This window comes from Narcine bancroftii, chromosome 1 (assembly GCF_036971445.1).
Source record: "Narcine bancroftii isolate sNarBan1 chromosome 1, sNarBan1.hap1, whole genome shotgun sequence".
NCBI classification, from domain to species: domain Eukaryota; kingdom Metazoa; phylum Chordata; class Chondrichthyes; order Torpediniformes; family Narcinidae; genus Narcine; species Narcine bancroftii.
The window spans coordinates 419,357,178-419,375,512 of NC_091469.1; the positions used below are offsets into that span (position 1 = coordinate 419,357,178).

The 18,335-nt window shown below is 40.9% G+C and overlaps 1 protein-coding gene across 5 annotated transcripts in view; it reads right to left on the reverse strand.

Moving 5' to 3' along the window:
* Positions 1-18,335, reverse strand: part of chn2 (chimerin 2) — a 335,049-nt gene that overhangs the window by 47,436 nt on the left and 269,278 nt on the right. For all 5 annotated transcript variants that reach the window (XM_069914081.1, XM_069914083.1, XM_069914079.1 and 2 more), the window contains one exon: positions 14,717-14,794. In XM_069914081.1, the coding sequence (XP_069770182.1) occupies positions 14,717-14,794 (78 nt within the window). The remainder of the gene's footprint in view (positions 1-14,716; positions 14,795-18,335) is intronic.

The window sequence follows — 18,335 nt, forward strand, 5'->3', positions numbered from 1 at the left end:
TGAAGATCCAGCTGCGCTGGATGGGTCACGTCTCCAGAATGGAGGACCATCGCCTTCCCAAGATCGTATTATATGGAGAGCTCTCCACTGGCCACCGTGACAGAGGTGCACCAAAGAAAAGGTACAAGGACTGCCTAAAGAAATCTCTTGGTGCCTGCCACATTGACCACCGCCAGTGGGCTGATAACGCCTCAAACCGTGCATCTTGGCGCCTCACAGTTTGGCGGGCAGCAGCCTCCTTTGAAGAAGACCGCAGAGCCCACCTCACTGACAAAAGGCAAAGGAGGAAAAACCCAACACCCAACCCCAACCAACCAATTTTCCCTTGCAACCGCTGCAATCGTGTCTGCCTGTCCCGCATCGGACTGGTCAGCCACAAACGAGCCTGCAGCTGACGTGGACTTTTTACCCCCTCCATAAATCTTCGTCCGCGAAGCCAAGCCAAAGAAAAGAAAAAAAAAGTCAACCATATTGTCCTGCCCTGGACTTTAACCTGCTGGAGGTCATACTCGCTTTTTTCTGGTAGGATGAATCATGCCTTATGAATTCATTTCAACACCCAAAGCTAAGGAACCAACGCTAACGCATTACAAGTCCCTCATACATTTATAGAGGTTTATTTACAAATGGCAGACACCTGAGCTAATTCCATGATGGTAGTTAAAAAGGTATGGAGAATAAATGGTAGATTCAATCTTCATTGTCATTACAAAAGATTGCTTTGAATTTTTGCATACAAATGCTGAAGGGTATCACGAGCAAGTCATTAATTCAATCGCATAGAAAATAGAAAAGCAAAAAAAAACCCTCGGATGCTGGAAATCTAAAGTAAAGACAAAAAATGTTGGAGATACTCAACTGATCTGTGAGAAGGAAAACACAGTAATGTATTAGGTTGATAAAAATGGGAAGGAGAAAAGAAGTATGTTGAGGTATAGGGAGGGTAGGGAAGGGGTGTCCCTGATTGGGTAAAACTGCGGTAACCATGGGGATAAGGTGCAAGCAGGGTTATTTGATTAATGGCTGAATGGGAGCAGTTAGAGAATAAGATTAACGGCCAAAAGGTGGAGAAATAACAAAACGCAGAGCTGGAAGACCTGTTCAGTCATTTAGGCTGGGCATGTCCTCTCTTTCCAGAGAGAATAAAAGGGAGGGGTGGGGAGTGGTGGGGGGGAATGAGCTGAGCCAACATTACACATAGATGACCAAAGCGGACAAAGGAATCAGAATACCTGAAATTGTAGAATTCACTACTGAGTCAAGATTCCTTTATTGCCATGTAATAAATACACAAGATGTGTTAACTTTTACTTCTGGTAAAGGCACACAAAGAAGTGAAACACCTTGCCCAGCACATCCATGAGCAGGAGAAAGAGAAGCAGAGGAGAGTTCGTTCACTCAGACACCAAGTGTCCCTGAGTCACCTCCTGCAGCTGCACAGTCTCTTGTTCAATCCACTGGCAAACCAAAGGACCGATTAGGAAGCTGTTTACACCAGAGGCCCTTTGGGAGCTCTACTTGCCATTGACACCCTCATGAATTCTGGTCCCGATACCTGGTTTCCACAAGTCAGTCGACAGTAGCTTGCAGCCTGGGTTGAGTTCCTCAACCATCGAGCCCCTTCCTGATCTGCTGCCATAGTTACCTTCTCTGTGGAGTCATTTTTCAGGCTTTTGCTTCTCAGAGGGGAATGTTGCCACCAACCCATTCTACTGATCCCCTGGAGCCTGTAACTCTTGTAGTCTGTTGTCAAGCATAGGCACTAAAATCTCCACAGAATAGAGTTCCATGGTTCATATCACTGGCATGACTAGATAGTAGGACCCTGGGGAGGAGCAATGTTTGGCTGCTCCTCATTCCCCTGAGTCCACATCAGTTCAGCATTGGAACATAGAACATTACAGCACAGTACAGGCACTTCAGCCCACAACGTTGTGCTGACCTCTATAAAGCTAAACTAACAAAAGCTTCCTCACACCTTCAACTCTCTATTTTTATGTGTCTGCCCAAGTCTTTTAAATGCATTGTCATTACAACAGCTATAGCAGAGGCTGCAAAGTGCCCAATGAGAAGATGAGGTGTTGTTCCTTAAGCTTGCACTGGGCCTCATTCCAATGGTGCAGGAGGCCACAGGTTGATCATTCAGAGTGAGAGTCCAATGGAGAATTAAAATGGCAGGTAATGGGAAGTTCAGGGCCACCCTGCAGGCTGAATGCAAGTGCTCTGCAAAATGGTCACCCAATCCATTCTTGGTTTCTCCACCCAAGAAGATGACCATGCTTTGAACACCGAGTGCAGTCAATAAGATGGAAGAAGTTTCCAAAGATGGCAAAGTGTTTCCAGTAAGAGTGAGTCTAACCAGCCACTTTGGGTATTGAACATCATTACCTTCACAGAGTTCCACTATCGACAACTGGACAGTGGGGTGGCAGGTCATCAATGGCCAGACACTGATCTGGAGCAGCTACATAAATACTGTGCCTGCAAGAGCAACTTAGAAACTACACATCCTGTGATATGTGACTCACCTCCTCATGCGCCAAAACCTTTCCAACATATTTACGTCAGAAAGGTGATGGAATATTTTCCTAGATGAGTACAGCATCAACTCAAGACAATCTGGGGCATGACAACCTGCCTGATGGAAACCCTGTTCACCACCCTAAATACTCTTGCACTGGTCACATGTGTGCCATTCAAAGAAATCCCTGGGTTTAAGAGTTCCTTTCTGAGGCAACACCACCAATGAAACACCACGACCACGACCACTAGCAGACTACAGGAATGTATTTTTCCCAGAAGGGTGGCTGTGATTCAAGAATTGGGTTTAATCACTTTTTAAAGGGAAATTAAAAGAAGGATGAATTAGTGCAGTGAAGCACAAATCCCCAAAAATGAACATAAGCAAAAAAGGAACACACTGGTACACCGTTTTGTGCTAACGGAGGTGTTATAGCACATCCAAACACTCACAGGTCTTCTTCTGGCTGTCCTTCCCATAGGAGGATGATGGTTCTTTTCAGTCAGTTTGTGGGGTATGATATGTGTGTCCTGGAATGGCTGGACAGGCCGATCCTTGCCCCATACTTGGCAGGCGAGGCCTGGAGGGGCAACGGGGGCAGAATCTCTGATGTGACGCTTCCTACGCCTTTCCTCTGTTGCCTCTTTGAACTTGTTCCCAGCAATGTCCACACCTTTTCTGAGGGCGTCCCTCCACTGCGAGCGATCATGAGCCAGATTCCCATGTGGGTGGGGCAATATCAGTTTTCTTGAGGCTCCTGTGCCAGTAGTCACTGGCCTCCTCGTTTTTAAGTACCACTGGACAGTTGGCCGTACAAGATGTTCTTGGACAGTCTTCCATCAGGCACTCTGACATGTCCTGCCCAGCGCAGTTGTGCACTCACAGGTACATTTGTTGTGAACTGCTTTTTGTCACGTGTACCAAGATGCAGTGAAAAGCTTTGTTTTGTCTGCTGTCCAGACAAGACAACTCATAATTAAAAAGAGCAGTGAGTGTAAAAATGAAACAAAAGTGCAGGGCATGGTGGTCAAAAACTGCAGGGTGTTGTGCTATAAGACAAAGTGCCGGATTCAGCAAAATGTACAGTTAAAATATCTTTTACCAATTTAATCTTGAAAAATGGCCAGTGACCCCTGGTGAGCTAGTTATCCTATTGAGGGATCTTTGAGCTGTGAGGCCAAGTAGAGAAAGGGAAAACAACAACTTTGATTATTTTCAACAGGAAGAAGTGAAAGTTACTCTGGGATTCAAACAGTTTTTCACCACATAGGTCAGATGCTGCCAGCCCTGTGCAATTGTGACTTTTGCTGTGCTGACCAAGGTTCAGCCCAGAACCCCACATCTCAGCAATGGGCTGTCCCACCATTAGCCTTGGCCTGCGCAATATTAGGCTATACGGGCTGAATCTGGAGCCAAACTGCTGGATTCTCACTAAGTTCCTGTCACAGCAGACTGCAGCAGCAGGGAGGGACAGCAGTCTGCACCAGGTTTCTGGGCTGTTGTTATGTCCCAATATATAATGCTACAAGATCTGTTTTAATGCTTATTTCATTAACACTGTTATTCCTGGAAATGTATCCTTAATACTAAGCAAGGTGCCATGATATGGTAGCTTTGAATGCCTACTTACTATGGGAACCCAACAAGTCAGAAAGATTCCCTTGGAATTTTCCAATTAAAGTCATCATGTGAAAGGCAAGTTAAATATTGTTTAACTTATATTGTTGAGATATTGTTGAGATTCATCTGTTTTTCACTGGGTGTCCAATATATTTTCTTTTGAAGTCAGAAAAGTTAAACAATTCCATGCAGTGCTGATGTCAAAATTGCAGTGTATGTGTAGCATAGTTTAATACCTGTTTTGAAACATTTGTTTAACAATAAACCATCAAAATTGTATAATACTGAATCAGCCAGAGTTCATTTCTGATCCTCTGTCCAGACAGACCTTGGCAATAAGGAATGGGAACAAGAACTTGTACTAAATTCTGGACTGGAACAAGCAATCAGTGACAATGTCTTAGTGGACTCTGCTTGGACTTGTAATGTTATATTAACATGGAACATCTGTCAAATTGCTTGTCAAGATTAGTACCTTAAAGCAGTGGTTCTCAACTTTTCTTTCCACTCACATACCTTTTTAAGTATTCCCTATGCCATAGGTGCTCTGTGATTAGTAAGGGATTGAATAAGGTGGTATGTGGGTGAGAAAGAAAAAGTTAGAAAACCACTGTTTCAATCGTACCTAATTAACTTGTTATGTGCACAATTTCATAACTCCAAAGAAAATGAGCCAATGACAATTTTTCTCAAGCAAAATATCTCAGTAACAATTGGTGAGCAGTGATTCTAAACCTTCCCTTCCCACTCACATATCCCCTTAAGCAATCCCTTACTAATCACAGAGCATTGATGGCATAGGGATTACTTAATGTGACTGGAAAGAAAAAGGTTGAGAACCACTGCCTTAAAGGATCATTGGAATTTACCGTATAATACAGAATTAGGCTCAGCCTGTCTGTTATTACCAAATAAATATGTAAATTAATCCCACTAAAAAACAAGTATAAAGTGCAGCAAGTACTTAAATCAGTCATCAATGTCTGTATACTGTTGATATTTTAGGTCGAACACTTCATTCTATTAGAGGAATATACTGTACTGAGTGTTGCTCTGTTGTTTTAAAGTTCCAATAATATCAATAATAATTCCAATAATGTATAAAGGAAGGGGATAAGTCAGCACACAGGAGGGATGTTGAAAAATTGTTTGAATAGTGCACCAACAACAAACTCACATTCAATGTCACCAAAACTAAGGAGCAGATTGTTGACTTCAGGAAAGGAAAGCCAGAAGTGGACAGGGTTGTAAAGAAAGCTTTTGGTATCTTAGCCTTTATTAATCAAAGTATTGAGTATAGAAGTTGGGAAGTCAAGATGTTGCCAGGTCTTCAGGAGTTGAGTTACAGGGAAAGATTTAATAGGTTAGGACTTTATTCTTTAGAATGAAGAAGAATGAGGGGAGACTTGACAGAGGTTTATAAGATTATGAGGGGAATAGACAAAGTAGATGTGTGTAGGATGTTTCCACTTAGATTGGGGGAGATAAATATGAGAAGTCATAGCTTTAGACTAAAAGTGGAAAGGTATAACATTAGGGGAAAGTATTTGCCATCTGATGTAGTGAATGCAGATTCAATCTTGAGTTTTAAAAATAAATTGGATAATTACATGGATAGGAGAGGTCTGGAGAGCAAGGGAATGAGAGCAAGTCAGTGGGACTAGCTGGTTTTATTGGTCAGCACAGACCAGAAGGGTCAAATGGCCTGTTTTTCAGTGACGTAACATTCTATTTTTCTAATCTAGTGGTTATTGGGAGGTGAGAAGGTGAGCAAATTTAGGTTCTTGGAAGCCACTATCTCGGAGGATCTTTCCTGGACCCAACACACCAATGGCATCATGAAGAAAGCACATCAGTGCCTCTACTTCCTCAGGAGTTTGTGGAGGTTTGGTATGACACCAGAAACCCTGGCAAATTTCTATAGAGGTGTGGTGAAAATTGTGCTGACTGGCTGCATCATTGTCTGGTAATGGGAACTCCAATACCCCTGGGCATAAAGCCCTCCAAAAGGTAATGGACATAGCCCAGGACATCACATGGAAAATTCTCCCTACTATTTAGAGTACATCTACAGGGAACACTGCTGTCAGAGGGCAGCTGCAATCATCAAAGACCCACAGCACCTAGCATATGCTCTGTTCTCACTGCTGCCATCAGGAAAGAGGTGTAGGTGCCGCAAGACTTGCACCACAAAGTTCAGGAACAGCTGCTACCCCTCCACCATCAGACTCCTCGATGACAAACTGAATCAGAGACTCACTTAAGGACTCTTGTGCACTTTATTGATTTTCTTTTCTTCTCTCTGTATTGCACAGTCTGTTTCTCTATATTCGTTATCTGTTTAGTTCTTTTATTTGTTTATCTGTTTCGCTGTGTAGAGTTTTCTCCCCCCTACTACCAATTAGTGGTAATTCTGCCGCGCCCACAGGAAAAAAGAATCTCAGGGTTGTATGTGAGGTCATGTAGGTACTCTGAAAATGAATCGGAATCTGAAACCAATTTTGTGAGAGCACACAAGCCTGCAAAGCTACTTTAGCTACAAATATTCTGTTTTCTAAACATTACAGATCTTAGCCATTTCATTTCCTGTGAGACAAAATCCTCAAAACCTTTCCATGTCCGTCATTTGCAATGGAAGGTGAGGAATGTGATGGCTGATATTCGTCCAATCAGAGGACAAGAAAGAATGAAAAACTATGTGTCAACATCTCTGGGTTGAAAAGCTGAATGGTCATTCTTTTCCAATTACCTTCCACTGTCACACAAACAATGAAGAGGAAAATCTGGCCATGCTAAGTTTGTAACAAGCCTGTAATTTTGAAGCATACAAGAAGTTTTTTTATGCTTACAATTTCTTCTTTAATACTGTAATTGAACTAAAATGTCTCAAATTCTTTAGCAATTTATATGAAGTATAGCTAGTGAGTTGGCAATGTTCAGGCAAATGGGGTATAATGTGGAAAAGGTGAAATTGTCCACCTTGGCAGGAAAATATTAAACATTATTGTCTAAGTTTTGAAAGATTCCAGAGCTCAGAGATGTGGAGCTGATCTGTGCAGTTTTGCGCATGAATCAAGAGAAGCCTGCATTTAGATCTGTAAGAAAGCTCGCCGAATGGGAAATTGGGAACCAAATAGAATTCAAAAACAGGAAAATCATGTCTCCATCCTCAACATTCATTGGAATGACTTCATCACCAACATCGAAGTACTCGAGCTGGCAGAGTTCGCAAGCATCGAATCCATGCTGCTGAAGACCCAACTGTGCTGGGTGGGTCACGTCTCCAGAATGGAGGACCATCGCCTTCCCAAGATCGTGTTCTATGGTGAGCTCTCCACTGGCCACCGAGACAGAGGTGCACCAAAGAAGAAGTACAAGGACTGCTTAAAGACGTGGACATACCCCTCCATAAATCTTCATCCGTGAAGCCAAGCCAAAGAAAGAAGAAGAAGAAAAAGAAAAGATACTGTTTTCAGAGTACTGCATATAATACTGGCCTCTTTAAAAAGGATGCAAATACATTGACTTCAATTCAGAGGAAGCTGATATTTGGAATGGGCAGGTCACCTTATGAGGAAAGGGCACATTGTCTTATGAGAAAAGAATGGACAGGGTAGACTTGCATCTTTTTTCAAAGAGTTTAGAAGAGAGGGGATTTGATATAAACATACAAGATCTGGGGATGGTGATGGTCCATCGTTTTCTCAAGATCGTGTTATATGGCGAGCTCTCCACTGGCCACCGAGACAGAGGTGCACCAAAGAAGAGGTACAAGGACTGCTTAAAGAAATCTCTTGGTGACTGCCACATTGACCACCGCCAGTGGGCTGATATCGCCTCCAACCGTGCATCTTGGCGCCTCACAGTTCGGCGGGCAGCAACCTCCTTTGAAGAAGACCGCAGAGCCCACCTCACTGACAAAAGACAAAGGAGGAAAAACCCAACACCCAACCCCAACCAACCAATTTTCCCTTGCAACCGTGCCTGCCTGTCCTGCATCGGACTTCTCAGTCACCAACGAGCCTGCAGCAGACGTGGACATAACCCTCCATAAATCTTCATCCGCGAAGCCAAGCCAAAAAGAAAGAAAAGACAAGATCTGGAAAATTTTTGACAATGTCGTAAGGATGTTTCTTCATTGGGGAGAATCTAAAACTTGAGGTCACTATAAAAATAAGCCGTCACCCATTTAAGATTGATAAGAGGCAAATGCTTTCACTCATGAGCACTATCTTCCTTAAAAAATGGTGGAAGCAGAGTCCTTGAATATTTTTAAGGCAGATGTGGGTGGATACTAGAGAAACAAAGGGTGGAAGATTACTGTGGTAGATGAAAGTGTAAAACAAAGAACAATCTGCAGGAGAAACTCAGCAGGTGGAGCAGGAACAGTTGGAGAAAAAGAATTGTTGATGTTTCGGCTGGAACTTTTCATCAAGACTGGAAGAGTTGAGTCTACCAGAGACTATGATTTTATTCAATTGTGGAGCAGGTTCCAATTGTAAACCTAAGCAGACACAGGGTGAACGTACAAACTCCTTACAGACAAAGCAGGATTCGAACCCTGATCCCGATCGCTAGCACTGCAATGGTGTTGCGCTAACCGATACACTAACCATATTTTATATTAACTATTCTTGTACCTTGCTACACCAGTCAAGGTGGGTCAGAGCTAGATGCAAATAGCTCAGCAGGAAGCTAACAATAATGTTCACTGACTAATTACAGAAGATTATTGTCATTTATATCTTCCTGGTTTTGTTTTTGGGTGAAGGCAGTAACAGGGAAGAGATCAATCTATTCATGAAATATCAATAAAATAGTTTTAAAAATCATGGCATTCATCATAAAATACCATTTATAAATAAATTATTTTAACACTATGAATGCTAAGTTTGTGGGTCTTAAAATTACAAATATTTTCATACTGTGGACATTACACAACTAAAATGTATAAATGCATATGCATTTTATAAATTTATACTGAAGAAAATATATTTAGATGGTGTACTTACACTTCCTTGAGGCAAAGTGCACTGAAGACAATTAATTATTTTAAGTGAAATTATGACATTACATGTAACGGCCCATGTGAACCACTTAGTCCTGTAGATAACAATATTGTAGATTATCGTGTGGGATTTCTTACATTCACTCTAAAAGGCAGAGAGGACCCAGCCCTAGATCTTATCTAACAGATGGTACTATGGACAATGTGGCTACCTCAGAACAATTAGGATAGCCATTTTATAAGCTGAGGAGATGGAAATGAGCAGCAGCTAGAGGGGAAGTAGAAGGTAAAAGCTAATGGGGAGAGGGAGTATGATGGGCAGTATGTGGAAAAGAGAAAGGAGACAAACATAGGTAGAGAAAAATTGAGAGATAAGGGATAGGGAGAAAATGGAAGCTTAATATTAAATATAACATTCACATTATCAATTTGAATACTAATTCACAATGTTTACCATTGGTCTTTAACAAAGTTGCACTTGGCTATAACTATATTATTAAAAATAGAGGCAAAAATAGGCTACTCAGTCCTCATAATGGCTCTACCATTCAAAATCATGACTGATTTTTTACCTCTGTCCCACTTTCCTGACCTCACTTGAATCGATTATTCTAACCCAAGTAGAGACTGTGACTAAGCCTCCACAGCTGTCTTGGAATTCACAAATTACAACCTGAACATTTGAGATTCAGCGTAAAATTAACGTACATAATTGTTCTGTGAAAAAAGTAAACAAATCAACACAGTATTTTGTCAAATCACCTTTCTTGACACATGCACGGAAGACAAGACTTTATGTTACGGAAAGTTTCAATTCATCCCTTTTCTAGGAATCCAACCCTCCTATAACATGGATGCCATTGGAGTTTAGAAGAATGGTTGGGGTGGGGGGGTGGGGGGGGGCGGGGGAGAGAGAATCTTATAGAGACATAGAAAATTATGAAAGGAACCAATAAGATAGAATCAGGGAAGTTGCTTCCACATAGATGAGACTAAAATTAGGGTACAAAGCTTCAAGGTTCAGGTCAGTAAATTTAAGGCAGAGATGAGGAGACACTGCTCAAGGAGTAGTGAACCTGTGGAACTATCTACCTACAGAAGCAATAGAAGCTGACTCATTAAAAGCATTTAAAATGTAGTTAGATTTTTGACAATTGGGGAAAAAAGTTACAGGAAACGGGAACGCTAATGGAGTTGAGTACAGGCCAGATTAGTCATGATCTTATTAAGATCAGGGTCTATAGTCTTGATGGCTTACTCCTGATCCTATTTCTTATGTTCAAATGCTGCTGTACCTTTCTGCTCTTCATTCACTAGACTTGTTATTCTTCATATGTCTTCCTCCATAAAGACAGATCCAAACACATTTGTTTAATTCATCTGGCAATGCTTTTATGCCCAATATACTTTTCTGTCTCAGTCTGTAAGGGACCCAAATTCAGGCCAATGTGCCTATTTCTACTCCAATATCATGAAATAATTTTTGCGAATCTTTTCCTTTATGCACATCAATGTACACTATTTTCATGTTTGCTTTCTTTCCTGTTTCAAAAGTTGAGAACTGGCTGGGAAATTCAAGCAGTTCCATGTAGATCTACCATCATTTTTCCATGCAGGTGCCAGCAAACTCACCTTTCAGACATGAAAGGATAACATTGGCTGTGGTTCATTTTTAATTCTTTGACTGTGCTCCAGCATTGGACTTTGCTTATAGTTTCTCAGACCTTATGCTGGGGAATCAGTCTGCTGAACCTCCGCCAGATTAGACAAGGTATTAAAACAGTAAATCGAGTTGATTAAGTAGAGAGGAGTAACTATGAAGGAGTTAAGTGATTACATTTTGGTTTAACCTTTTTTTGTTTAAGAGCTAAAGTTATAAAGTGTATGTGTGTGAGAGAGAGAGAGAGAGAGAGAGAGAGAGAGAGAATTAGGAGGGCAAGCTGAGCCAGTTGTCAAAAATTTAACAGTGTAACGAGCAGGTCTTCTTTTGGACATGCTATTATTTACAAGGCAGAACTATAACGCACAAGAGCCAGCCTCCAAGCAGGACTTCAGCATTTAGGATTAGGGAGGAACTTGGCAGCAGGTCAATCCCCAGTAATCCATAAAAGTATGTACTTTGTGGGTCCGTGGTGAACTGATATGGGCCATTAGAACAAAAAAAAAGATTTTAACCTTTGCACAATGGCTAACCTGTTTTCTTCAGATGTGAAAAATTGCAATGATTAAAGAAGGATAAGGGAAAAGAACCCCCCCCCACCAAACAAAAATGATAGATTTTAACTGGATCTGGTACTCAAAATATGGTGAATCATGAAACTTGCTGCAGAACATTTATAATATAAATTAAGCTTTGAAATAAGAACTGTAAGATAGAATATGTTTTTATCATGGTAAATATACACTCATTATTAACTGCTATTTTTTAAAATATAGTTGGCACTGTGTGAAAATGTTCATTTTAATATCATTATCAAAGCACTGATAATGGATAAAATTACATTATTTTTTGAAACTATGAACATAATTACAGGTAAGAAGAAAATGCAATTAAAGCAGCAGGCATGCTGCACAACACAATCAGTCAAAACTGATAACTGGTGTTAAGTGCTGGCATAAAGGTTTTATGGGATAAAGTCTCAAGGAAGCAATGTTCCTCTTGCATCCTTACTAAATTATCAACAATCTAATAATATCAGAGTAATGGCCTGTGAAAACAATCAGATTTTTTTTTGCTCATCTATACACAAAGACTATCATATAGTATCCATTTCCAAAGTTCTATGTAAAACAACAACAATTAAGTTATTATTGGGGTGGTACAGTTAGCATCTTCTTCAGCATGATGCTGAACCAAGCCATGAAAGACCCCAACAATGAAGACGCTGTTTACATCCGGTACCGCACGGATGGCAGTCTCTTCAATCTGAGGCGCCTGCAAGCTCACACCAAGACACAAGAGAAACTTGTCCGTGAACTACTCTTTGCAGATGATGCCGCTTTAGTTGCCCATTCAGAGCCAGCTCTTCAGCGCTTGACGTCCTGCTTTGCGGAAACTGCCAAAATGTTTGGCCTGGAAGTCAGCCTGAAGAAAACTGAGGTCCTCCATCAGCCAGCTCCCCACCATGACTACCAGCCCCCCCACATCTCCATCGGGCACACAAAACTCAAAACGGTCAACCAGTTTACCTATCTCGGCTGCACCATTTCATCAGATGCAAGGATCGACAATGAGATAGACAACAGACTCGCCAAGGCAAATAGCGCCTTTGGAAGACTACACAAAAGAGTCTGGAAAAACAACCAACTGAAAAACCTCACAAAGATAAGCGTATACAGAGCCGTTGTCATACCCACACTCCTGTTCGGCTCCGAATCATGGGTCCTCTACCGGCACCACCTACGGCTCCTAGAACGCTTCCACCAGCGTTGTCTCCGCTCCATCCTCAACATCCATTGGAGCGCTCACACCCCTAACGTCGAGGTACTCGAGATGGCAGAGGTCGACAGCATCGAGTCCACGCTGCTGAAGATCCAGCTGCGCTGGATGGGTCACGTCTCCAGAATGGAGGACCATCGCCTTCCCAAGATCGTATTATATGGCGAGCTCTCCACTGGCCACCGTGACAGAGGTGCACCAAAGAAAAGGTACAAGGACTGCCTAAAGAAATCTCGGTGCCTGCCACATTGACCACCGCCAGTGGGCTGATAACGCCTCAAACCGTGCATCTTGGCGCCTCACAGTTTGGCGGGCAGCAGCCTCCTTTGAAGAAGACCGCAGAGCCCACCTCACTGACAAAAGGCAAAGGAGGAAAAACCCAACACCCAACCCCAACCAACCAATTTTCCCTTGCAACCGCTGCAATCGTGTCTGCCTGTCCCGCATCGGACTGGTCAGCCACAAACGAGCCTGCAGCTGACGTGGACTTTTTACCCCCTCCATAAATCTTCGTCCGCGAAGCCAAGCCAAAGACAAAGAAGAAGACAGTTAGCATCTTTACACCACCAGCGATCGGGGCCAGGGTTCAAATCCCGAGCTGTCTGTAAGGAATTTGTATGTTCTCCCCCCTAGTGTCTGCATTGGATTTTTCCCAGGGGCTCCTGTTTCCTCCCACCATTCAGAATGTACTGAGGGTGTTGGCTAATTGGGTGTTAATTGGGCGGCACAGACTCATGGGCCAAAATGGCCTGTTACCTTAATTTAATTTAAAATTTCAAAGTTCCATTGCCACTGTGACTGTTGAAAAGCAGACAGTTGCCCAATATTTCTGCACCAACAGCTCTGCAAAAGTGAAAATATTTTGGTTCCTTGCCAAAACTCTGACTGAACAATTTTTAAATTTTAAATATTAAATTTTGGTGGTGTCCACAATCTGAAAGAGTAATAGGAACACTACATTTTGCATTTGGATCATACTTGCATATACAAGAGGATAGTTGTGTTGGATTAGTTACAAATAAGTAGTCGGATAACCAGAGGAATTACTTTTCAAAGAATCTAGCAAGGATTTTTTATTCTCTAGATGGCCAATCATGATACCAGCTTTTCTCATCACCACACTAAAGCCTTAGTTGGATGCATAACTATTGCAATGACAAGAAGAGTTGAATTACAAGGGATGAGCAAAATCAGATAAAGAATTTATTAACCAAAATTCAAAAGCAATTCCCAGTTAAAACTATCCAAGAAATGTCCATCACTTATTGTCCAAAGAGTGAATAAATGTTTTACTCTGCATGACATGTTGAGTAACACACAGTCTGTCCAATTAGCTGTATGGCACCAAACATCAGTATTGACCCAATAGGTCAAATTCTGCTTTTATGATACTGCAGGATATTACAGTTTGAGCATGCTTCACAATGCAATGTACTTTCAAGAATGACTAATTGTGAAATGCCAATCAGAAATACCACCATTTGGGGACTTTTGTTTGTTTTAAAAGAGCAGTAAAACAGCATGGTATGTTGAAGGACCAAATGAGCAACACAATGTGGTAGAATAAATTACAGTCTAAAGGTTCTTGCATACATGTATTTCCAGTTTCATTCACACAGCTCTGAGAATTTTCCAAGGCAAGTAATTCCATTCATTATCTATGAAGTCAGGAGGAGCAGCTGCAGTGGCTGTGTAGACTTCCAGCACATGCCAGCATAACTACCATTTCTTTACACTGTTGTTACTCGAAGACTGTTGATCAGATCAAGTTTCATTTTTAATCTGATACAATTTACGACCAGTTTGTTAATAGGTAGTAATCCTGAAATGGATCCCCAATTCTGAAATAAAACCCAGAAACATATTTAAAGTTTTAAGCATGTTAAAGGAGTAGAAAGAGGTTTAAAACTCCAAATATGCTTTGCTTCAGAGTATAGCTTTACTTTTCATTATTTTATAAAATGCTGAAGTGGAAGTAATAACAATTTTGTAATTTAAAAACAATTAATCATGATAATACATTTGTAGCCATAAAATCCAGTGAGGAGGATTTGCTGATTACAAATGCCAACTGTCCTTGTATTTAGCATTTTAATGACAGAAATTGATTTAAAAAAAAACAGCTTACCTTAAAATTGTGAGCTTTCTCATAATTGAAATTGTTCTCACTTTGTTTCAAAGCAGCTCTTCTGACGAGAGAGGTGATCTGTGAATAGGCAAAAAGTTTCAGAGGTTGCCAGAACACTGTATTCTTTCTACCCATTTTCATCCCTAATCCTATATCCAGCAGATCTTGAGGTTTCTTTGTAGTTTTGTGCACAACAGGGGGACATGTCCGTTCACCCCCTAACCACTGTTTCTGAGATGGCATGGTGTTAGGGTCCCAAAAACGTTCTTTATCTTGTGACCTATGAAATTTTAAATGTCCTCAAGTTTGCCAAACAGCCGCTAATGTTAGTATCCAAAGTGTCAGCAGCTGCACTCGATTATGCTGAGACCTTAGGCATGTGACATGAATGGGCTGTCTTATGTGGTGAAAAGGGCTTCTGCGTCTGAAAGAACCATTGCTAAAGGTCTGTGTGAGCACTTAAAGCAGACGTGTGCTGCAGACAAAAGCTCACATTCATGAACCCTGCAAAACCTTGGCAACGGTTTCTAGACAGACGCTGAAGAAACTTCAGGCAGTGGGAGGTAGCTCTGCACCCTAAGACCACATCAGATTTCAAAGAGTTGATTTGTTTCGCATGGTACCACATTAAAGAAACAGCATAGACAGCACTGTTCAGGCGCTGCATCCAATTACACAGCAAATCAGGCCAGGAATTGCAGGTTCTTCTAATCACACCAAGAGATTAAAATGCATCAAGAAAAAGATCCACTCAAGGTAATCTCACTATATGCAAATCTTTTTGATATCCTCAGGAAATTAATCTCTTATAAAACACCAAACAAGAAGATTAATAAAGCTCCACAAAGCCTTTAAGTCATGTCAAATTTAAGCATGGAGCTTAACATGTTAATACATAGTGTTATAAAATCATTAAAATTTAATTTATAAAATTTGACAGTCAATGGCAAATCTTTGATTATATACAATGTTAAAAGTCCTGTGTATAGTAGCTCTGCAGAACTTTTTCCAAAGTCTAAGCATTCAGAACAATAACAGATGTAGGAGTGAAAATAAAACATTTCTCATGGACTCAACTTGTGTAATCTCCAGTTTCTTTTCTAACACATCAGAACATATTGATAGGATTCAAACTCTTCTTCTTCTTTGGCTTGGCTTCGCGGACGAAGATTTATGGAGGGGTAAATGTCCACGTCAGCTGCAGGCTCGTTTGTGGCTGACAAGTCCGATGCGGGACAGGCAGACACGGTTGCAGGGTAAAATTGGTTGGTTGGGGTTGGGTGTTGGGTTGAAAAGTACTGGGACAAACCACATAATGAATCCAGAATCTGAATACTCATTTTATTTGCTATCCTTCTTTTCCAAATGCTTCATTCCACATTATGATTGGCTTCAATATTCATGATCCATGAATATTTTGAAGATACTGGCCATTAAATGTGAAACACAAACTGTACAACCTGGTCAGAAATTGAACAAAATACCAGAACTGTTAAATGTATAAATAGTTCTCAATTCATTAAGATTCCATTTATTGCCATGTTCACACAGACACATTTTTTCCTGTTTGTCCTGTAAAAGAGGCACGACTAATCCAGTGTCACTATGAAGCCAAGAAAGAGAAGCAACGAGAGTCCCTTCTGAGACAGTGTCTGTGGATCCATGCATTACTTCATACTGAAGTGCCATCTGGGCACAATCCACAATCAACCTTGCAGGTAATGTTCAGATTTTACTTAATTGGACAATAGAATAAAGATGATTCTCACAGAATCACATAGTTTTGTTTCAAACAAATTCAAAAATTCCACCCCCCCCCCATTTTGTTACCAAGGCCTTGCATTTAAAAATAAACAAGCATGGTTCATGCTGCTTCAAAATGAGAAAATCAAGAGTAATCGAGAATTCTGACACAGAATGGCATTCAGGCCTTACCTCTGCGCCTCTCCACCACCAACAAATCTAAGATAATCAGTTCTTTTCTCTGCTTTCAATATTGCCTTGTATTTTGAAAATGGATGATATTGGGAAAGTGAGCTGATAAGTTATTGCTGCAAATCTTGACACAAAAGTTTGCCAATGTAAATTACTGATGATTAGATGAAGGATGGCTTTGAAATAAAGAGATAATTAGAATAAATCTGTGTTGTGTCAATTGTAAAGTACAAGTTTATTTTATAATGCATGACGATTATATGATTGATCTGCATTTTGCGTTCAAAGTAAGAGTTATTTGTTCTTGTTGCTGTTATCTTTGTAAATTCGATAACAATGATGACTTCACACAAGATCACGAATTGTTGATCGAGCTGCATGGACACATCTAGCATTCAAACTCTTGGCAAGGACTGAGAGTGGTAATCACTTGATTGATAACCTTTAAACACATGAGGAAGTTGGGGCTTGACTATGCACGACTGTGGATTTTTAAAAGTTTGTTATGTAAGCCATTGTGAAAAAGAGAAACACAAAATCTACTGCTGTTGGAATCTTGAGCAAACAAAAAGATTCCAGAGAAACTCAGTGGGTCAGATAACCTCCATGTTGAAATGGTCAGTCAATGGTCTTGTTAAAGGATCTGTGCCTGAAATGCTTGATTATTTTTTGCCACTGACTTGCTCCAGCAGTTCGTTGTACTTTGCTGTATTTTGCTCTTTTGCCTTTCTTTCAACTTCTGTATGTGATTGTGCATTGCATTAGAGTCATAAACTACAGTGCCCTTTGGCCTACAACACCTTTGCCAACCTTTGCCCATTTACTCGAATTCCATTTGCCAGGATTAGGTCCATATCCGTATATGCTCTGCTTATTCAAACGACTGTGCATCATTAACATAATTATGCAATATTACATTGTGGTGCCCTATTTACACACTAACATATACTTTTAGATTCACAAAGTGTGCCGGAGTCAGGGTTTGACAGGTTCACAACAAATACCCACAAATGAGTTAGAATCTTACAACATAGAAACAGGTCCAACTTGTCCATGTCCAAAAATGTGCCCTCCTGCATTAGACCCATACTTCTCTAAGACCCCCATCACCAATTCCGCCCCCCCCCCCATTCCCAGCAATGTAGTTAGAAAATTGTCTCTACTGCTTTGTATGGCAGCTCATGCATTATGCCCACCATTGTCCAAGTGAAGAACTGTTGCCTCACATCCCTTCCAAATCCCATTACCCTCACCTTACAGTTACACTCTCTCATGGATTCTCCTCCACTATGAAACGGACTGTCACTATTCACCTTTCCTACGCCTCTCATGATTTTATTGACCAAAATAGAATTCCTTCTTTATAATGCAAGTATTTTTTATGTGTGATATGGATTTCTGCCTCTATTACTTTCTGGGTAAAAACAAAAACTTTCCTTTTCTCTCCTCTAATCCTTTCATCAATCACTTTATATCTATGCACTTGTTTTATGGACCTCTCTGCCAAAGTAAGCAGGGCCTTCCCATTTATTTTGTCTCAGTCCCCCATAATTTTCATAACCTTCATTAAGTCTCCACTTAGCCTCCTCTGTTTCAGAAAAAAACACTACTTTTAAGATCTCCTCCATCTCTTTTGGCTGTATACAAATCCGATCATTCTGATCTTCAAGAGGGCCAATTTTGT